The sequence below is a fragment of the Bufo gargarizans genome, chromosome 7 (assembly GCF_014858855.1).
Source record: "Bufo gargarizans isolate SCDJY-AF-19 chromosome 7, ASM1485885v1, whole genome shotgun sequence".
NCBI classification, from domain to species: Eukaryota; Metazoa; Chordata; class Amphibia; order Anura; family Bufonidae; genus Bufo; species Bufo gargarizans.
This window is the reverse complement of record NC_058086.1, coordinates 180,933,227-180,956,745: the sequence shown is the minus strand read 5'-3', so window position 1 is coordinate 180,956,745 and position 23,519 is coordinate 180,933,227. Positions and strand designations below refer to the sequence as shown.

The following is a 23,519-nucleotide window of genomic DNA, read 5'->3' as shown; positions in this document are numbered from 1 at the left end:
GCAGCCGGATGCGCACAGCATCATAGTAACCTATGATGCTGTGCGCTCCCGTGCGCACGATGTATGCCGCTCCGGGACATATGGCCCGCTCACAGACCGTATGTCTCGGAGGGCATACGGTCGTGTGCATGAGCCCATACAGCAAAAACAACATGAAAAAGCATGATAATAAAAAGGTCAACTCATTTACATGACCACCCTGAATGTGATCCCACTGAAGAGTTCTCCTTCTACGTGTTCCACAGCTCCTACATTTACCGCCAGTTGTTCTGTGCTCAAGCTTAAAAGTGAACATTCCAGTATACCCAACTAGATTCTCCCCTATGAAACAAGCAATGCCTTCTGTCCTTTTAAGTGTAACAGTCATATTTTTTTTAATTTGCTAGTTTATTAGCGCTAGGCATGTATACCTGCATTAGTCTGTCAATGATTGTCAATGATCTGTCATTAATATCCCCTATCCTTTTCAATTGGTCCATTAAAACACAGTTGCTAGGGCTTTTCTGTCTTCCCTTGAGTGTAAACAGAAGACAGAGGGGCACTGCATGCCTGCATTAGGCTTCAGAGTGAGAAGGCGTGTCAGTAATCCAATCTGATTGGCTGGCAGGAAGCTGCTGGATAAAGCATGTGTGTATGTGAAGTGAGGGAAGGCAGCTGTGGCCTCAGAGAAGATCTTCATTCTGTAGGGTTCAAAAGAGCCAAAAAACTCAAGGAAAACTGTGGAATGTACTAAAGATTACTTTATTCAAGTAACATTTGCTAAAATATTTTTTTTTATGAAAACATGACAGTTAAGTTTTAAGTATATTTCAGTATATAATGTAATGTTTCAGGGAGCTGTATGTATATATTGGATCTTAGAGAAAAAAACAAACCCCCAAAAAACCTAGTTCCTAAGCTTACATGTACTGTATGTCTAGATAGGAGTGTATATGGATGGACTGCATAATAAAGGTTCAAAGTGCATGGCAAATAAAGGTTGTGTAATCAAACACAGAGCAGTTCTGCAGATACGGTCCCTTTAACATCTTGGTGATGAAAGGATTTAAAAATGTATATATAATATGCATTAAATTTCTAGCACCATATACAAACTACTATACATAGAGGATCATTTTACATGCACAGCTTTCAATTTATGTAGCACAACCTTAGATTAGTCTATATGTATGTAGATATGGAAAGCAATGTTCCACTTTCCAGCCTATGCGCCCCTAATTATAGGAGTCTATGGAAGCATGGGCATGTAATATATAATGTTCCTAACCTCTTGGACACTTAGGGGAGATTTATGAAACTGGTGTAGAGGAGAACTGGCTTAGTTGCCCATAGCAACCAATCAGATTCCACCTTTCTTTCTCCAAAGGAGCTGAAAATGAAAGGTGGAATCTGATTGGTTGCTATGGGCAACTCAGCCAGTTCTACTTTACACCAGTTTGATAAATCTCCCCCTTCATTTTGTCCAGGTCTTCAAAGCAAAGTCTATGCGATATTTTTATTATATTGTCAATTTGACTACAGTATATATCCTTAGGATAGGCCATCAATGTTTGATCAGTGTGCATATCTATGCTTCGAAAGCCCAGATCATCCGCATTTCTAGAATGTGACAATCTGCAGTACCAGGTTCACCCGCTCAGATGGATGCGCCAAAGTGCCTTTAGGAGACCATCAATGACCTGATTGTGAAAGTCCCAGAGTTGGGACGACTAACGATGAAACATTGATGGCTTATGCTAAGGATATAATGTTGTAGATGTACCCGTAGATGTGTCCCATTTATGATTGCTTATGTACTCCTTAGATGTAGTACTTAGACATTTAAATTGCGTGCGTGAATTTGGCCTCACAAAGGAACATGAAACATCATCGGTCTGTGATTCAGGCATTGTTCAAACCCTTCAGATCATAGAATCTGTAACATCCACCTCTCCCTCCTCCTCGTATGGCCGCTCATACACCTATAAATACTACACCGCTGCCTGCTTCAGAGAGCTGCTTCTGGCCCGGCAAAGAATAATGTTGTGTTTCTCAAATGTTAATGGTGTCTTGCTGATTTATACACAGTCAAATGCTATATACGACCAAAGATGTCTGCTTGCTCCCAGTTTAACTTAGATTACCTCAGAGGTCACTGGCATAAAAATGACGTGAACTTTTTGTAACCCCATTATGTCCCTAATGATATCTACGATGCATTTTTCACATTTCTAATAAAGAACGAAGAGACCTTTTTCCTAATTAAGGTGGCAGATGGTCAGAGGACGTTCTGGCTGTCTGGAAGTAGCTGTCTGCTTTACAGTCGCTGAATCACATTGAATTTACAACAACCAACGGGTTCTACAAACCCAAAGGCTTTTAAACAGCTATTTCCCATTTTAACAGAGACCACACACAGGGCAAAAGAGTCAGTCGATAAAGATTTCAGTTTGGGGGTGTATGTCGCAGAAAGCTGCTATAAATAACTGGTACGGTGCCCCCTTTAGGTAATTTGGTATTATATTATTCGCATTATAGGACTGTACAGTAGCTTCTACCTTGGGGTATAATGTGCCCTGAGGGACATTGGCACCAGAACTTCCTAAAATGTGACTGTTTTCAACGAAACCGTGTTTTGCACAAACCGATTACATAGTCATATGACTATACAGTTCAGAAGCATAACTTGAAGGTCTTTGATACCAATCATTAGCAGGGTACTCTACGTGCCATCTGTCTGATTATGTGTGCAGCGGCTCACAGGGGAGGCATGAGGTGGAGAGGATAGGAATGGTGGCAGTGGTGAGGATGGAGGTGGTAGCACTCACAATGGTGATCTTGCTCTAGCTCTCTCTGGGCCGTGCATAGTGTGAAGGGAAGGGTACACCCCATCTTCCCCTCAGGGCAAACCCTAATTTAGGGGTCTCCAGTCTGGTGAAGGTTGAGGAACCTTGGTGTTAGCTATTGTGGAGTGCAAGGCAGAAAAAGAGGAACGAAGCTCTGGCGGCCAGCTGTGATGTGGTGGAATGGTGCAGCCGCAAAATGAAAAGTTCTGAGGTAAAAAAGAGCTATAACTTTATTGGCAGTGTACATACATTCGACATAGGGTGCAGGCACATCACTTAAACGCTGATTAGAAGTTCCTAAGGTTGCATATAAGGGGGGTACGGTCCAGATGCTCCATGAGGCTATCTTTCCAATTCAGCCAAGGGGTGCAATTCTCTCTCTATCTCAGATATGTCTACAATGCCCAGCTGTGAGTTGAAGACCTTTAAAGCGCAGGTTTGTACCTATGAAACTCTCTGACCTGTTACATGTGCGCTTGGTAGCTGACGGCATCTGTGTTGGTCCTATGTTCATATGTGCCCAAATTGTTAGGAAAAATGAAGTTTTAATATATGCAAATGAACCTCTAGGAGCAATGGGGGCATTGCCATTACTCCTAGAGGCTCTGCTCTCTCTGCAACTGCCATGCCCTCTCCACTTTGATTGACATAACCAGGCAGTGTAAACGTGATCACACCTGACTCTGACTTCTCCTAAAGTCTTGCGCTGCGTTATTTGCTTCACTATGGCTGGAGGTGTGGCAGAGAAAAAAGAAGAGCATCATGGGATTGGTTGGATACAACAACAGGAAGTGCTACATACAGGATGGAAAATAAACTGGGTCAGGAGAGTCCAAATTGAAAAATAAGGAGCTTGGGAAAGATGTAAATGAGGTAAGCCACCACATGAGTATATCTGGTAAATACCATAGCGAACCCAGTAAACCCCTTAATCTGTGTGACTGTGATAGTAATGTTACATTTACACTGGATTCTGCGGGAGTGTGACCTAAGGGCCTTTTTCAAGGGCTGATGATCAGCAAAACGAATATCCGAGGGAGCGTTCACTCAAGATATATGCCTTCCAATGAGCTAATATACTGCCGACAGTGGATGTGCTGCCAACATAATATAAATTGTATGAGAGGGAATACGAGTGATCACATTAACAATTCACCCCTCGCAATCATTAGATAATGAAAGTTATATCTAGAGATGAGGCAAAGTATTGTAAAATTAGATTTGTCTGCTTCACCGAATTTTACAAATAAAATTGCTTTGTGATCAATTACTTTCTCACGAAGCGCATTTTGTGGGAGTAGTGAGTAAAATGACAGGGAGCGGCAATACACCCCCCCCACCCCGGTCATGCATGATCGTCGCATCTGACAGCAATAACCCGGTGTAAAAATTTTAAAAGAATCATACTTATCTGCTCCATTTGCTTACAACAGGCCGTCCGCCGCCATCTTGCTTGGAGATCTAGCGCGTAATCTCGCATGGCTCGTGGTGACGTCATACGTCACAGTGCATGGAATATCCACAGAGATCTTCAAGCAAGATGGTGGCGCCGGACCCGTCGCGAGCTAATGGAGCAGGCAAGTGTGATTGATTTTTTTGTTATTTGCACAATTTCAGGTTAAATCGATTAGCTTCCACGAAGCAAAGGAAATTTGGCTTTGTGGCAAATCAAATTTATCCTGAAGTTATCAGATATAACGACTGCAGACTGACTATCATATCATTGGTCAGGCAGAGAATCTGCCCGTATTTAAGGACCCTTGCTTGTATCTGTGGTGTGTCATTTTATTTTTACCTTGTCCCCCTCAGCATCCAGTATGATACTTCCATGATGTGATGTATTCACCCTAGGGCTCCTAGTGGAGAACACCAAGGTAACATGGCATACGTTGGAATTAGAGACACATGTGGGTTTGTTAGTGGCCCAGGGCAGTCTATGGGCTCCGAATTATGTATTCATACAACACAGATCCATAATAAGGCTATGGGACCTAATACTACACATGCCTATAATCCTATCTGTCGCCTTTTATATTATCTAGTAATTTTTTTTTAAAGACACAAAAAAGTGACTTCACTAAATAAATATCAACCTATTAAAGCAGCACATGCAGCGCTAATGTTATAATGCCACAATAACGCCTCCAGAGCCTAGACATTTTGTAACGTGTATGAACAAAAAGAAGAAAAAACATGGATGTCGGTAATTGCAATTTTACAGTCAGTCAGCCTCTTCCTTCCTTCCTTTCATCCCTCTAAATTATGATTCTCTGGCCCTTCACTTTCCGGCAGAGGTCCTGGAAAAAACTCACATTTTCCCATTTTGTCAGGGTCTGCAACATCTGGCAGAATCATATTAGGTTTGTTGGCTCAATCTACCAACATGGATGTCTGCAGTAGATCAGATATGCCCTTGGTGTCACCATTACTCTGGAGAACCAGCTGTAACCGACAAGGGAATTATTCAGCCGATAAACACAGAGAGCAGGATCGAACAGAGAACGCGTACACTAGCACAGGTACAGCAAGGACGGTTAACACCCCAGAGAAACCCAGATGGGACCCGGTCTCTCTATAACGATACAAACTAGTAGGTATTATTTCATGGCACTTCAAAAACTTCTAATGGCAGTGTCCACCTTTAGACTACATTGTCTTTTTTCATACCTTCCTACAACTTTTACCACTTTTCCAAATTCAGTTTTACCTGAGAAGAGATACCTCCCAACCCCGAAAACTTACTAACCTGGTGTCCCATAATATGGAGATCTTATCTAAAATATGACCCGTAGAAGTCAATGCCATTATCCCTCTGGTCATCAAAAATCCACATTCTAGTCCTTAGATATCAGTGCAAGAGAATATCATACAGATGCCCAGGTGTTAAAAAAGCTAAAGAGGATTATGTGTAAAGCTGAATTATAAGAGCACACGTTTCTACAATTGTTTGATACCATTTGGTCCCCATGGAAAATTACCCAAGACCAAAACTTAGCCAAAAAATCAGCCTGAAGATCAGACAACATGATACCACTTTTGCTGACCTTCAATGACATTGTACAGAACATCCTAAAAAGTATTAAAGGTTGTCAAAAGGACTGGTCCAAGAGAGAAACTTATCACCTATCCACAAGCTAGGTGACACATTTCTGAGCAGTGGGGGTCTGACCGCTGGGACTCCTATTGACCACAAGAGCAGGAGTGTCTGAGTGCCCTCTGGGAATGGAGGAGTGGTCAAGTTTGCTTATCACCACTTCATTCAACTCTACGGGGAGTTCAGTGCTTGGCTATGATCTGACAATCAGAGCTGAATGGAGTGATGGTGAAGTGGACACCCTTCTTCTCGAAGATTGTTGGGGTTAGCAGCGGTCAAACTCCAACCGATCAGAAACTTGTCACCTATCCTGTGGACAGGATACAAGTTTCAATCTTGGGCCAACCCTATTAGGTGAGCTACATCAGTGGACACTCAGTTTACAATTCTTAATGAACTGATACACTGCATAATTGTAATTATTGATACATCAAACACCATGACGATCTTCATAAATGTACAAATGCTGACCTTACACTAGAAATTTTGGATGGCCAAAAAAGTTCAACTGGGATGATTTTCAGCCAATCCCTGGTGCCTTTTCATGAGATGAATGGGTGTGATGACATTCTATTAATAAGCCAAGTTGTCAAGAGCTGCAGCTGAAAAGACTGGTCGAATAACAGATCTACATCCCATCAATGGAGGCCTAGACCAGGTCATTGATCATAGCAGAGACTGATTGGCTATTTGTCATATTAACTCACAGCACTGTAATTCAAAGCGACGAGCTTCACAAGCCAATTACTAACAGCAAAATGTCCCATGTGGAATTCCTAACGTATGGCCACCTGTACTGAAAAATATACATTTTCTCCCAGGGTAAAGCAGACAGCATGTTTACTGTAATACATGTGTTTTCTAGTAACCCTCGTCCTCAATAAATGCCACAAAGACTGCTCATGTCTACCAGGAGGTGGTGGTCGTACATTATGCCCCCAGCGTTTTCACACAAATTAACTGTGCACCATTTGTGGAATTTGTCAGTCCGGACATTCCTCGGCTCAGGTGGGATTACAAAATGGCATCTATACAAAAAGAAAAGACAACATAAAACTTTATGGTCTCGTTCCGAGGTGCAAACAACAATTTAGGTGACACTAACACAATATCATTAGGTCTCTCAGACAATTTGCCAGGTAAACAGGCCCTCACGCTGTTCTCTGATATTTCTCAGAGACGTGCTTTTATAGTCGGCAGCCATTTTGCTCCAGTTAAAGAGTTATCTAGTTGTGAGGCTCGGAGCTTCTGTTCCCGAGAACAAAGCCAAAGTTTAATGTCCTTGTAATGTTTATGGTGTTTGCAAGTAAGTGTCAAAATGCCAGCTGGAGCTTGGTGGCTACTAGATGCCTGTGTGGCTGACCCATCTCTCTGAAGAAGATACTAGATCCCTAAACTACTTCCCACGGAAGTCTGTCTTCTATTGACATCCTGCTGTTTTGTTTGTCTTTTAAGCAAGAATAGGACTCCACTATATGTATTTTTTCACTTTTCTATACATTCAGTTCTCTTACTGACTATTGAAGTTTTCCTTCACACATAGCCCTGGACTGAAATACCATTGCCTAAAATGGTATTAAAATAACAATATTAAAGTATAAAGTTATAAAGATGATGAGAAATAAATAAATATAATAATTATCCTGCAGATATTTTTTGCTGCATCCTTAGAACTCACATTCTGTCAGTTATATAAGTAACAGGCAAAACAAGACTCCTGGGGTCAAATAAATGAATATAATTAATAGATAAAAACTGTGAAAGTTGGTGATGGAAAAAAAAAAAAGCAAGAAAATGGGGAAAATCAAACAGTTTTAATCTACACACATTTACAAAGCACGTTGTCCTATTTGGGATGGTTTTTCCAGATGACTACAGTGGGGAAAGTATAGAAGTACTGCAGTGCAGTTTCCCATAGATATCCCCGAACAAACATATCCAAGTACTGTTTCTAGTCCAAACCGTAAGAACAACCACAAGAATCGCGTCCATTTACAACTTTTTTCCCCAACTGCATTACAGGTACGCGTAATAATATTATACATGTGAGCTCGCTACACAGATGCATTGTAGGGAATCTGTAAGCTCACGCCGTGCCTTCAATTTTATACAAAGGTATTTCAGAGGCATTCTCCCATAGAAATATTGCTTGTAGGGGAAAATATGCCTGCATATAGAGACCTGTGTGCCAGCAGTGTGGGGCTGCTTGGGAACATGTCACCACTGATGCCAGTCACTGACTAGGTTCACATGCTGCTTAGGGACACGTCACTGCCGAGGCCAGTAGGGGGGTAGCTACAGGGGGTGCAAAGGTAGCAGTCGCTACTGGGTCCAGGAGCCCAAAGACCCTTGTGCCAGACAAGAAGACACTGGAGTTATAGAAAGTACATGCTGGTCAAGTTACACCTCTGGCTGGAGGGAAGTGGTTAGGTCAAGAATTTGGCATGGGGGTGCCGTTTAAATTTTTGCCTCAGAACTGGTTGACTCCTTTAAAGGGCCTAAGTCTGACCACTAGTACAATTATAATGCATAAGGAATATTCAATTTCAGGATATGTAAGTACCATCCCTAACATGACATTATAAATTTAGTAGAAGGACTTACAAGTCCAAATCCTGCACTATAGAAAGCGGGAAAGCAAGCAGATGGCAATTACAGACATTAAAACAGAGTCTGTGGGAAAATGAAGTGGTAACTAACTGATAAATCCTCCTATTAAATCTTTATTCATCCTTCTGTAAACGTCTTTTAAATGATTCAGATTCTCGATATTCCGCAAGATCCCTGAACACTAACAATTAATGGACACTAGTAAATTCAGCTGGATCAGATGTCAGGCCAGAATGAAGCTAAACCCCCAGCTCTGGCTGGAAATGCAAACCTTATATAAGCATTGGAAATCATCTCCGACGTTCATACATACAGAGACCACTTGCTGGCTATAACTTAGTGACCACATCCCATGAAGTCTTCTACTGCAATGCATCCATGAGTGGACACCATATATCACGGCCTCTAGGTAGATACATGGAAAATCCTTATTACACCTTTTACAATAAAAAATGTCAGAGCAGCCTGCCGGAGATGTCTGAATCCAGCACTGCCGGACGCTACCTGACACATGCTGGCCCCATTCACTATAATGGGGACTGGCGGAGATCCAGCTGCTACCTGGAAAACATGTGCATCGGTTTTTGTTCTTTTGGGTTGCGGATTGATCTCCTCCAGTACCTATTATAGTGAATGGGGCCAGATGGCGATGCAGTAGCTTCTGACAATGCTGGAATGCAGAGAGATCCGGCAGACTGTTTCCTACCAAAACATCCTGCTAGATCTAAAAGTGCTATTCAGGGGCGTAGCTAAATGCTCATGGGCCCTGGTGCAAGAGTTCAGCTTGGGCCCCCCTTCCCTCAGTGCTTTGTGGCCAGGGGCAGGGAAGCACATAGTTTTTATGCTGCCTGAGGTAAAAATTGAAACGCCCCCCCATTACCACATTCCTGACCTAACCCCTTCCCTCCATCCAGAGGTGTAACTTGACCAGCATGCACTTTCTATAATACTGGTGTCTACTTATGTGGCACAAGGGTCTTTGGGCCCCCTCAGGCTCCTGGGCCCGGTAGCGACTGCTACCTCTGCACCCCTTATAGCTACGCCCCTGGTGCTATTGTGAAACTAGCCTTTGGATAAAGTAACAATTATGAGACTGCAGGTATTCTCCATTTGTTTGAACCTGTTCTGTTATGAATCCCAATTCTGAACATACAGTCAGGTCCATAAATATTGGGACATCGACACAATTCTCACATTTTTGGCTCTATACACCACCACAATGGATTTGAAATGAAACTAACAAGATGTGCTTTACCTGCAGACTGTCAGCTTTAATTTGAGGGTATTTACATCTAAATCAGGCGAACGGTGCAGGAATTACAACAGTTTGCATATGTGCCTCCCACTTGTTGAGGGGCCAAAAGTAATGGAACATAATAATAATCATAAATCAAACTTTCACTTTTTAATATTTGGTACCAAATCCTTTGCAGTCAATTACAGCCTGAAGACTGGAACGCATAGACTTCACCAGACGCTGGGTTTCATCCCTGGTGATGCTCTGCCAGGCCTCTACTGCAACTGTCTTCAGTTCCTGCGTGTTCTTGGGGCATTTTCCCTTCAGTTATGTCTTCAGCAAGTGAAATGCATGCTCAATCGGATTCAGGTCAGGTGATTGACTTGGCCATTGCATAACATTTCACTTTTTTCCCTTAAAAAACTCTTTGGTTTCTTTTGCAGTATGCTTTGGGTCATTGTCCATCTGCACTGTGAGGCACCGTCCAATGAGTTCTGAAGCATTTGGCTGAATATGAGCAGATAATATTGCCCGAAACACTTCAGAATTCATCCTGCTGCTTTTGTCAGCAGTCACATCATCAATAAATACAAGAGAACCAGTTCCATTGGCAGCCATACATGCCCACGCCATGACACTGCCACCACCATGCTTCACTGATGAGGTGGTATGCTTAGGATCATGAGCAGCAGTTCCTTTCCTTCTCCATTCTCTTCTCTTCCCATCACTCTGGTACAAGTTGATCTTGGTCTCATTTGTCCATAGGATGTTGTTCCAGAACTGTGAAGGCTTTTTTGAGATGTCGTTTGGCAAACTCAAATCTGGCCTTCCTGTTTTTGAGGCTCACCAATGGTTTACATCTTGTGGTGAACCCTCTGTATTCACTCTGATGAAGTCTTCTCTTGATTGTTGACTGACACACATACACCTACCTCCTGGAGAGTGTTCTTGATCTGGCCAACTGCTGTGAAGGGTGTTTTCCGTGGTCTTTCGGGTCTTTTGGTGTTGCTGTGCTCACCGGTGCGTTCCTTCTTTTTAAGAATGTTCCAAACAGTTGTTTTGGCCACACCTAATGTTTTTTTTAGCCTAATGATGGCTTGCTTCACTGATAGTGACAGCTCTTTGGATCTCATCTTGAGAGTTGACAGCAACAGATTCCAAATGCAAATAGCACAGTTGAAATGAACTCTGGACCTTTTATCTGCATATTGTAATTGGGATAATGAGGGAATAACACACACCTGGCCATGGAACAGATGAGAAGCCAACTGTCCCATTACTTATGGTCACCTAACAAGTGGGAGGCACATATGAAAACTGCTGTAATTCCTGCACCGTTCACCTGATTTGGATGTAAATACCCTCAAATTAAAACTGACAGTCTGCAGTTAAAGCACATCTTGTTCATTTCATTTCAAATCCATTGTGGTGGCGTATAGAGCCAAAAATGTTAGAATTGTGTCAATGTCCCAATATTTATGGACCTGACTGTAGCTATTCTTACCTATTTAGATCCATAAGGTAGATGAGGTTAACTTTAGTCTATACAGTGTATGCTTTTCTGAGCTGCAAGGAAGTGTTTCATGACCTTGGCTCTGCTGACCTGATAACAGAACATACAGAGTCTGCTTCCCACTTTGCTGTTTACTAAGCGTAACCCTGCTAGTCATACCAAAACAAAGATAGGTGATAAACGTGCTAGGGGCCAACTGCTGGGACCCCCATTGACAACGAGAATAGACGTCCCTGAGTAAATGGAGCAGTAGTGACCATGTGTGGACACCATTCTGCTGACTGCTATGGGACAACTATGGCTATCTTTGTCAGTTCATCACTGCATTCACAGAGGAGGTTTAAGGAACCTGCCTTCATGGCCTGCAGCAAGATGAGATATGTCACTTTTTGAGGAAAAATCTGTGCAGCTCCACTCAATGGATCTGTGGCATTAACAACTACTGCAGCAAATACACATTGGAGATCAGCGGGGATCTGATACCCAGGACCCCAGCCACTTAGCTTATAAGCACAGCTCTGTACATTGTATGGTGGCTGTGATCGGTATTGCAGCTCAGCCCTATTACCTTGAATGGGACTGAGCTGTGCATTGGCCATGTAACTGATAAACATGACCTCAGTGGTCTAGGAAGAGGCCATGGAGCTTGGGTGAGCACATCAGCCTCTTCGTAGACCAGTGACGCCATGTTGCCTACTGTCAGACCCACACCTATTGGATACTAATGACCTATCCTAAAGATAGGTCTTTAATATCAGAATCTCTGAAAACCTCTCAAAGTCATGTAAATAAACACAATACAGTTGAGCTCTGTAATGTAATGTCTATTTGGAACATTGGAAAAATAAGACTTGTAAGACATGTCATTATATCTGGCCTGTTGAAGTGGATTTTACGTCTTGTAAGTGTTTCCAGTCCTTTCATATGTTAGTGATAAACATTTAATGACAATATCTATGTGCACAGCAGTACTAGTCAGGAAGGGTGATAATATTAGATATTACATGACAGAGAGGCTCTGACACCAGAGAAAGAGCAGGCTCTGTTATCCCAAGGAGAGGAACCGGCCGAATAACAACAAAGTGACAGACCATTCCAAACAGAAGAACCATTTCCTTACAATCAAACCAGTCAATGTCTCCACATGTCAGCAGCTCTGTCTATGCACATTTACCTACAATTAATATATTAAGAATGGAGCCTAAAGACGTCCTCAGGGGTCTGTTTTTAAAGGGCTACATACTAAACTTTCCAGTAGACATATACATAACATACAGTACTTTCAAGGGCTTGTTTTACAGGTACTGTAAGACTCATACAAGCTAAGGCAATGAATGTTACTGGAAGATCTATATACATTTTACTGCTTAACATGCTTCCTGGCAGGAAAATGACTAACTTTCAAACAATATGTCCCACTGTAGAAGATACTAATATAGACTTTGCTGGATTATTGGGCATTTTACTGTAAAAGGTTATTAAAATGGTTAAAAGCAAACTGTGAAACAACCCTGAAATAACAAGATTCCCCTCAACAATTAATAAGACCTCTAAAGGTGTCCTGAAAGTTGCGAGGTGGGGCCTCCATTGAACAAATTTGTTTTTCCTGCACATCCCACGGCTGATCAATCGGACTGAGACCTGTGGAATTCTGAGGCCAAGTCAACACCTTGAACCCTTCCTGAAGATTTTTGCAGCATTATCCTGCTGAAAGAGGCCACTGGCATTGGGAAGTAACATTGCCGTGAATGGAGGTTCTTAATCTACAACAATGTTTGGGTTGGTGATACCTATCAAAGTAACATCCATATTAATGTCCGGAACCAAGGTTTCCCAGCAGAACATTGCCCACAGAATCACACTGCCTCTGGCAGCTTGCCTTCTTCCCATAGTGCTTCCTGGTGCCATATCATCCCCAGGTAAGTGACACACATGCATCTGGCTGTCCACATGATGCAAAACAAATGTGATTCATCAGACCACTCCACCATTTTCTATCAAACCATGGTCTAAATATGATGTGTCCATTGTAGGCATTTTTTGTGGAGGACAGGGGTCAGCATAGGCGCTATGAATTATCTGCAGGTACGCAGCCCCATACACAGCAAGCTGTGATTCAATATGTGCCCTGTATCACCTTCCTTATCATTTTTTATTTATTTAGACTAAACATTCAAAGCTTCTCATTCCACACACATCAGTCTTGAGCGCCCATGGGCATGTTGTTGGACATGGTTCAGTTGTCCTTAGACCATTTTCAGTAGGTACTAACCATTGCTTACCAGGAACACCCTAGAAGACCTGTTATATTAGAAATGCTCTGACCTAGTCATCTAGCCATCACAATTTGTGCCCATATCAAAGTTGTTCTGATCTTTAGGTTTGTCTATTTTTCCTGCTTCCAATCACCTTCATGAACTGATTGCTCACTTGCTGCCTAGTATGTCCTACTCCTTGTCAGGTGCCATTGTAATAATATAATCAGTGTTAGTCACCTTAACTGTCAATTATTTTAATGTCTTGTATGATCTGTAGTCAACTATGTACAATGTATAGAGAGAAAGAGAAGAAGTTCACGGCACTCACCGAAGTAGTAATTATGTTGCAGCTATAGTCAACTACAGTCTGAAATGGAGACGTTACTATGGTTGGGAGTTTCTCATTGGGGTCTCTTACTAGTTTGGGATTCTTGGCCAGAAAAGCTTTGGAGTAATCAGTAGATAAATGGTTGGGTTTACTGACTTTAATTTGCTGTTCAAATTTGTTCCATTTAATAAAAGTCGATAGATCAAGTAGGATGTAAGAAGGTTAAAATACGGACCCATAGGGCAACTGCATGCACATTTTCCCAAGAAATTATAATATACCTTAGTTCTCTCTGAATGATCAAAGTATTGCCAGCTGTGATCGCTCATCAACAAACAAGACTGCATTAATTATTTTTCTTATACAGAGATACCATATCTATTCATACACTATTAATATATCAGAAAACAATGGGGTAGAAATGGCAGTATACCCATGGTAGATACCTCACTTGTATAAAGTCACTGTTCAGATTAGGTTAAAACTATACAATAAAGCTGAAATAAATGATATCCTTACTTCATCTCCAGGATCTCTTCAAGTTGTTTTCTGCGGTCTATCATCAAATTGTTCAGGTGTGCTTCCTTGTCAGCAAGTGATTGTTGAGTTGAGGAGAGACGAGCTTTGGTGGAATCCAGCTCCTGTCTTGTCTTTTCAAGAGCATTCATGAGATCATCCATCTAAAGAAAGAAAAAGTAATTAGATTTTTCTTTTGGCAATTACCAAAGAGATTTCCAATTAACCTGCTACATCAGAGCATACCTAAGAAAACGGTACAGAATCGCCTAGAATTACCTTCAAAGGACAAGACTCTACTGCAGACCCAAAGAGCTTCTGAACATTCACACGTTTTTATAATAACTTTTTGACCTTCATCAATTTCTGTAATTTGTGTTAACTTAACTTTTTTAATCTGTAAGAAATTATAAAAACTTTTTCATGCGGGTCTCTAAAATATTATTTTCGATTTTCTATTCCCACCTTTTCTAAACGCTCCAAATTTTTTTTTTTAAGTAGCCACCATTGGTGACAATCTGACTTGGAGGATAGTCCTGTTGTTACAACAATATGACTACAGTGACTCGGTCATGATGTTTGCTTCTTCTCACCATGATAGCACCAAGAGTTAAAGCTTCATTCCAAATTCTAAAAACATATAGTATTGATAACTACAATACTGAAAACTGAAGGATGCAATATATGCAAAGGGTTCTTTAAAGAGATTCTCTGGGAATTAAGAAAATGAAAATACTTAAATATTACTTTAGTATAAATATATTCCAAATATATTTAATTAGCTATAATGGTTCATTTTGTCTGGGCTGCAGTCATTAGGAGAAATAAAATGGCTGCCGTCCTATTAGTGCACACAGAACCTGTCATAATCACACACCAGAACAAGTTACTTTACAACACTGAGGTAAAGAGTTGCCTCATCCTCCTCTCTTACTTGTCAGGGATTATGATCCTGAATACAGATGATAAGATCTGCAGCTCAATCTCTGTAGGAATGGAGTTCATGAGGAGACATGAAGTACAGAGAGGACGGACAGGACAGACTGTGGTAATGGAGACTGCATACAAGAGCTGCTGCTCATTATCTACACCTCCACTATCCTCTCTGTACTTCATGTCTCCTAATGAACTCCATTCCTACAGAGATTCATCTAAAGATCATATTAAACTGTATTCAGGTATATAATTAAGGATGAGCGAATTGACTTTGGATGAAACATCCAAGCCGATTTGCATAAAACGTTGTTTTAATAATGTACGGAGCGAGCGCTCCGTACAGTATTAGAATGTATTGGCTCCGATATAAGTCGAAGTTATAAATCTCGCAAGACTTTGCATAATAACTTTAGAAATTGATTTATACTGTAAAAAAACATTTCCGAACTCGGGTTCGGTTCCAAGTGGTACCTTGGAACCAAACTAGAGTTCGGGAAATGCTTTTTTACAGTATAAATCAATTTCTGAAGTTATTATGCAAAGTCTTGCAAGACTTCGCAAAGTGATAACTTCGGCTCATCGGGGCCAATACATTCTAATACTGTACTCGCTCCGTACAGTATTGAAACAAAGTTTTTTGCAAATGTTTCATCCGAAGTCGATTCGCTGATCCCTAATCATAATCCCTGACAAGTAAGAGAGGAAGATGGCGCAGCTCTTTAACTTGTCTTCTTGTGTGATTAGGACAGGTTTTGTGTGGATGGCGGACATTTTATTTCTCCTAATGATTGCTCCCCAGACAAAACAAGTCATTAGAACTAATGAAAGGTATTTGGTAATATATTTATAATGAAGTCATGTTTAAGAATTTTCATTTAATAAATTCCCGGAGAACCCCTTTAAGTTAAACGGGTCTCCATTTAGTCCCGTTAATAATAATGACAAAGGAATTGTGGCTGCAACAAATGGTGTGGAGTAAAGAAGCATATTTTTCCAATGAAATCATTTGCGGTATGGTTTTTCTCATTATCGATAAAATCTGGTATCCAAAAAGGTGGCTTAAAATTAAAATTATAATAAATATTGCAGGAGAATATATTCATTCTCATCAATCCTTCTGGAGCTCACAGTCTAATTTATCTACCACAACTATTAATGTACACACACAGAATAGTCATGAGTTCAGTGACTAAAGGCCCCTATACACCATTAGTGCATTGTCGCCGAATCCGCCAAGAACAGTAGGTTTGGCCAACAGTCTAATGCAGGGATCAGAAATCTTTGGCACTCCAGCTGCTGTGAAACTACAACTCTCAGCATGCACACTTACCCGGCCGTTCTTGTAACTCTCATATAAGTGAAAGGAAGATTCTCTGAGTTGTAGTTTGAGAACAGCTGGAGTGCCGGAGGTTGCTGATCCCTGGTCTAATGTGTATGGGAAGCCTCCGTCTCTCCCCTGACAGATGATGTTTGGGAGAAAGGGATTGAGGAAAATGAAAAGTCGCCACCAGAAGTGCCCAACAGCGTCTTTCTTCGCTCTCTCAATACGCATACTTGTTCGGCTTGTGTATAGGGAGCCTAGAGGTAGTCGGGAGAGATCTGAGGGCCCATTAGCGACTAGTGTATGGGCCTATGTAATTTTGTGAATGTGTTTTTCCATCATTTAAATATCCTGGTGGTCATGAAGTGACTCTTCAAGGGTTGGTTTATCTTTTCCCAGGCTTAAAAATGTTAAGGAGGATATAAAAGAGTGGTTTGGAGTGGGGTCAGCTAGTCAGCGTGGGTTTTCCAGCTCTCACCCTCCCTTCCCTGTTTCTTTTGGGCGGCTTTAGTTCTGCATGTCACAGCTGGCAGGTTGGTAGCCTTTAAAGGGCCATAGAGAACAAGGTTGCCACATGTAGGAGTGACAGCTGGCATAAGGCACATCCAGAGATTTGTCGACTTGTGTGTAATGCTATTCATTTTGAATAAAAGGAAGTTAAAAGGGTTTTCCACCTATTTAAAGCTGATGACCTATCCCCTGCCGATCAGCTGTTTGGGAATGCATGGCGATCCTGTGAGCACTGCGGCCTTCTCCTTGCTCACCAAGCACCTGTGCTGTGCTTGGTATCGCGCTCAGCCTCATTCAGTTCTATGGGGCTGAACTGCGCCTAGACCATGTGACCGATACAATGTTATGTCACTCGGCCTAGGGAAAGCTGAGAGAAGGCCGCGGCGCTACTAGGAGCTCCGATGCCTTCTCAAACAGCTGATTGGCAGGGGGGGAACCTGGGTGTCTGATCCCCACCGATCAGATACTGATGGCCTATAAGGTCATCAGTTGTAAAGTAAATTGAGCAAAGGGATTGGTAAGTGGATTGGGCACTTGTAGATGAGTCGGGAGGGAACATTGTTGGAGAATGTGGTCAGTCACCTGTCCACTGAATGATCGTTTGGCCGACAGCTATTAAATGTGTATGGCCGCCCTTACAACTTGCGAACACACAGACTTCATGCCAGTGCTTCACTATTATAGCCATCACTGCTTGACAGGAAATTCATTTTTATATCATGTACTGTAATAACTGCCCATAATTTGTGGCCATGTGAACAGACTCCAACATAACTACAGACAGACAGTGAACTGCTCTCTTCTGTCTCTGTATCTGACAATGTTAAAGGAGTTGTCTCATCATGGATAATGGGGGCATATCGCTAGGGTTGGGACCCGCACCTATATCGAGAACAGAGCCCCGCAAGTGAAGCCGCGCTCCATTTATTTTCTATGGGGCTGGCTATTTCCGTCAGCCCCATAGAAGTGAATGGGAGTGGGGGTCGCGCATGCGCTGTGTGCTCCCATTCACTTCTATGGGGAGCCGGCTTGGTGGTGGCCGTACCGGAGTCCTCCAGCCATTACCTTGCGCGGCTCTGTTCTCGATATAGGTGCAGGTCCCAGCGGTGGGACCCGCACCTATAAGACAATGGGGGCATATCCTAGAGATATGCCCCTATTGTCTATGATGAGACAACCCCTTTAAATATTTTACTCTCAGAGTCACATGGGGAAGATTTATCAAGACTGGTGTAAAGGAATACTTTCATTTTCCAAAGCTGTAATCTGATTGGTTGCTATGAGCCACTAAGCCAATTTTCCTTAAAAGGGTTTTCTGAGATTTTTATACTAATGAGGTATCCTCTGGATAGGTCATCAGTATCTGATCGGTGGGGGTCCCGCCGATCACCTGTTTGAGAAGGCAGCAGCGCTCACCAAGCACAGCGCCATACAATGTACAGTGGCTGTGCTTGGTATCGCAGCTCCGCCCCATTCACTTGAATGGGGCCGAGCTGCTCCTAGGCCACGTGAACATGATGTCACTGGCCTAGAAAAAGCATAGAGAAGGCTGCGGCGCTCCCAGGAACACCACTGCCTTCTCGAACAGCTGATTGGCGGGAATCCCTGGTGTTGGACACCCACCGATCAGATACTGATGACCAGAGGATAGGTGATCAGTAAAAAAACAAAAAAAAAAACGGAAAACCCCTTTAACACCAGTTTTGACAAATCTCCCCCTTCCTCCCCCACATTCAATTCAACTTTATTGTCATTATACCAATACAAAGATGTACAGTATAATGAAACACTACCAGGCTGCTTCTCCAATGCAGTAGTAGAAGAGAAAGAAAAGACTTATTTTTAATTTAAGTACAGAATTATTTAAATTGGTACTAGTCTATGTTCATGTTCCAGTTTTGGAATATGCACAATATAGTATTGCACACGGGGGCAAAAAAAAACTCATGGAAAAAGTCTTGGGAGAGTAAAGCCTTTTACAAACGCTTTGTTGTAGAACCCACATCCCTGTAAAATGCTCCGTGGAAGTGTTAAGTAAACACACTTAAGAAAATGAGGTTTTTCGATCATTATGTTTTCTTTCAAAACCATGGGACGACTCAATGATTATTTTAAAAACCGAGATAAGAGCCCTTGAAATTATGGATCTTTTTGTGAAGGTTTTCGGTTTAGAACTTTACAGACGCAACTAGAACATTTTATTTGAACAGCTAACAAAGAGATGGGTTTATACGCCAGCTGCAACATGCCGGAGAGCTCAGCTGTGGTTCTTTACGAGAAGAGACCAGAAAGCGTTATCTCGCCTTCCACACTCTTTCAGTTGGAAAGTCTGTACTTGGTTATAAGAGACATTTTTTACTTTAGATTCTGGCCTTCTTCAGTGGAGTAGAAGAACAGCTTCATTTACATTAGTCACATTGCCAGCGCACTGTGATCAGTCATAACTATGGTATCACACGCCGAGAATTTGGCAACTGGTTTCAATTCTAGAAGGCCTGTACAGCTTAGGTCTAATTCAACTGGCGATCCGATTTCTGTCCACATTTTTTCCCGGAATTATTCACTTGAGTCTACGAGCGGTCTACTGGCCAGAGACCTGATAGGAAAATGTCTCAGTGGGCTGAAGACCATGGGGGCCAGCCAAGGCCTCCTCATGGCAGTCAGCCAGGTACATGATGCTCTGGTGCTCTGGGCATCAATTAATGTAGGAGGAACTTAAGCACCTGTTCAATGGCCGCAGGTACTCTCCTGAATTCAACTGTAGCAACGTCCTCAGGATGATGATAGTGTTACACTGTGGTGCGGGCAGCAGTATATTGTGCTGTGCTGTTTATTTGGTTCTGCTGAGGTGGTATTTTGTGTTGCACTGTGTTATTTGGTTCTGCTGAGGCACTATTATGTGCTGCACCGTGTTTTTTTATTCTGCTGAGGCGGTATTATGTGCTGCACCGTTTTTTTTTATTCTGCTGAGGCAGTATTATGTGCTGCACTGCAGGGGCGTATCTATCGCGAGGCAAACAAGGCATTTGCCTGGGGCGGCACTTGCCAATGGGGCGGCAAAATGCCTTGTTTGCCTAGTTAGTTAACGTACACATCGATCCGATCCGATCCTTCACTATGCTGCTGCGAGCGGCAGCATCGCCGGCGCCGCATAGTGAAGGAGTGACTTACTTACTCCCTCCTCCTCCCTCCTCCCGCCCCCAGGTGTTTCCTGAATTTTTACCTACCCGGCCTTGCTACCCACGTCACTTACAGTAGTGACGTGGGAGGTGCGTCTCTCCCCTCCGCTCCTGACTGGCTCTGCTGGGGGTTTGTCGGCACAAGCAAGGAGGATTCCCCCGTAGCAGAATATTCCGGCCCACTGCGCATGCGCCGAGTCGTCTTTTTTGCGCATGCGCAGTGGGTCAGAATATTCACAACACAAGCGGCAGCCACAGCCAGCCGGGAAAAGTCCGGCTCCCTCCTCACACACCGTCCGTCAGACTCATAGAACAGAGTTGGCCACTTTGCCTGACTCCTGGCCTACCCTGCGAGGAATGTCCAGACAGAGGAACAAACAGGAGTGAGTGAGTTAAAAAGCAAATCGTGCACAGTGAGAGTGAGACATAAATAAAGGTGGTATGATGTCAGACTGACTATGGTGGCCCTGGCCTCTCCTTGAGGCTGCCCCATACAGACTGGGGCAGCCTCAAGGAGAGGCCAGGGCCACCATAGTCAGTCTGACATACATACCACCTTTATTTATGGGGGCAGTCACAAGGAGACACTAAACTGTATGGGGGCTGCCACAAGCAAATAGTGCACTCTGCACTGTGTCATAAATAAAAGGTGGTATGTCAGACTGTCTATGGTGGCACTGGCCTCTCCTTGAGGCTGCCCCATACAGACTATATGGGTCAGCCTCAAGGAGAGGCCAGTGCCACCATAGACAGTCTGACATACCACCTTTATTTATGACACAGTGCAGAGTGCACTATTTGCTTGTGGCAGCCCCCATACAGTTTAGTGTCTCCTTGTGGCTGCCCTGGCCCCGCCCCCATAAAGTATAACGTCTCCTTATGTCTGCCCCCCATACAGTATGTATAATGTCTCCTTGTGGCTGCCCCCGCCCCCCATACAGTATATCGTGTCCTTGAGGCTGCCCCCATACAGTATAACGTCTCGTTGAGGCTGCCCCAATACAGTATAACACCTCCTTGAGGCTGCCCCCATACAGTATAACGTCTCGTTGAGGCTGCCCCCATACAGTATAACGTCTCCTTGAGGCTGCCCCCATACAGTATAACGTCTCCTTGAGGCTGCCCCCATACAGTATAACGTCTCCTTGAGGCTGCCCCCATACAGTATAACGTCCCCTTGTGTTTTTTTCTTTTAAACAGGTATTTATTGTGAGAGAGATATATATATATATAGTTATCGCGATACATTTTTGAATATTATTATGCAAAACAGGAAAGGGTGGAGCCTAAAGAGGAAGGGGTGGGGTTTACAGAGGAAGGGGTTTGGCCGTGACAGGAAGGGGTGGATCAAATTTATATTAGGGGGGTGCCCGAGTTTAGTCTCGCCTAGGGCAGCACAAAACCAAGATACACCACTGCTGCACTGTGGTATTTGGTTCTGCTGAGGCAGTATATTGTGGTGCACTGTGTTATTTGGTTCTGCTGAGGCAATATTATGTGCTGCACTGTGTTTTTTTATTCTGCTGAGGCACTATTATGTGCTGCACTGTGTTATTTGGCTCTGCTGAGGCAGTATTATGTGCTGCACTGTGATATTTGGCTCTGCTGAGGCAGTATTATGCGCTGCACTGTGTTTTTTTATTCTGCTGAGGCACTATTATGTGCTGCACTGTGTTATTTGGCTCTGCTGAGGCACTATTATGTGCTGCACTGTGTTATTTGGCTCTGCTGAGGCAGTATTATGTGCTGCACTGTGGTATTTGGCTCTGCTGAGGCAGTATTATGTGCTGCACTGTGATATTTGGCTCTGCTGAGGCAGTATTATGTGCTGCACTGTGATATTTGGCTCTGCTGAGGCAGTATTATGTGCTGCACTGTGATATTTGGCTCTGCTGAGGCAGTATTATGTGCTGCACTGTGATATTTGGCTCTGCTGAGGCAGTATTATGTGTTGCACTGTGATATTTGGCTCTGCTGAGGCAGTATTATGTGCTGCACTGTGATATTTGGCTCTGCTGAGGCAGTATTATGTGCTGCACTGTGATATTTGGCTCTGCTGAGGCAGTATTATGTGCTGCACTGTGATATTTGGCTCTGCTGAGGCAGTATTATGCGCTGTACCGTGGTTTTTTATTCTACTGAGGCCTCCTGCACACGAACGTTTTTTTACACGGTCCGCAAAAACGGGGTCCGTGGGTCCGTGATCCGTGACCGTTTTTTCGTCCGTGGGTCTTCCTTGATTTTTGGAGGATCCACGGACATGAAAAAAAAGTCGTTTTGGTGTCCGCCTGGCCGTGCGGAGCCAAACGGATCCGTCCTGAATTACAATGCAAGTCAATAGGGACGGATCCGTTTGATGTTGACACAATATGGTGCCATTTCAAACGGATCCGTCCCCATTGACTTTCAATGTAAAGTCTGGAGTTCTTTTATACCATCGGATTGGAGTTTTCTCCAATCCGATGGTATATTTTAACTTGAAGCGTCCCCATCACCATGGGAACGCCTCTATGTTAGAATATACTGTCGGATATGAGCTACATCGTGAAAATCAGATCCGACAGTATATTCTAACACAGAGGCGTTCCCATGGTGATGGGGACGCTTCAGGTTAGAATATACTGAAAAACTGTGTACATGACTGCCCCCTGCTGCCTGGCAGGTGCTGCCAGGCAGCAGGGGGCAGACCCCCCCCCCCCCTGTTTTTAACTCATTGGTGGCCAGTGCGGCCGCCCCCCCCCCCTCCCCTGTAGTTAACTCATTGCTGGCCAGTGCGGCCGCCCCCCCCCCCCTCCCTCCCCTGTGCGGCCGCCCCCCCCCTCCCTCCCCTGTAGTAAACTCGTTGGTGTCCAGTGGGCCCCCCCTCCCTCCCCTGTAGTTAACTCGTTGGTGGCCAGTGGGCCCCCCCTCCGTCCGCTATAGATAACTCATTGGTGTCCAGTGGGCCCCGCCTCCGTCCGCTATAGATAACTCATTGGTGTCCAGTGGGCCCCCCCTCCCTCCGCTGTAGATAACTCGTTGGTGGCCAGTGGGCCCTCTCCCCTCCCTCCCCCTCCTAATTAAAATCGCCCCCCTATCATTGGTGGCAGTGGTGAGTACCGATCGGAGTCCCAGTGTAATCGCTGGGGCTCCGATCGGTAACCATGGCAACCGGGACGCTACTGCAGTCCCGGTTGCCATGGTAGCTTAGCA

The 23,519-nt window shown here is 43.5% G+C and overlaps 1 protein-coding gene across 4 annotated transcripts in view; it reads right to left on the bottom strand.

Annotated features, from left to right (window-relative positions):
• Positions 1-23,519, bottom strand: part of ERC2 (ELKS/RAB6-interacting/CAST family member 2) — an 881,888-nt gene that overhangs the window by 413,677 nt on the left and 444,692 nt on the right. For all 4 annotated transcript variants that reach the window (XR_006390837.1, XR_006390839.1, XR_006390838.1 and 1 more), the window contains one exon: positions 14,385-14,545. Coding sequence is in view for 1 of the 4 variants with exons in the window: in XM_044300746.1 (XP_044156681.1) it covers positions 14,385-14,545 (161 nt within the window). In the remaining 3 variants the exon portion in view is untranslated. The remainder of the gene's footprint in view (positions 1-14,384; positions 14,546-23,519) is intronic.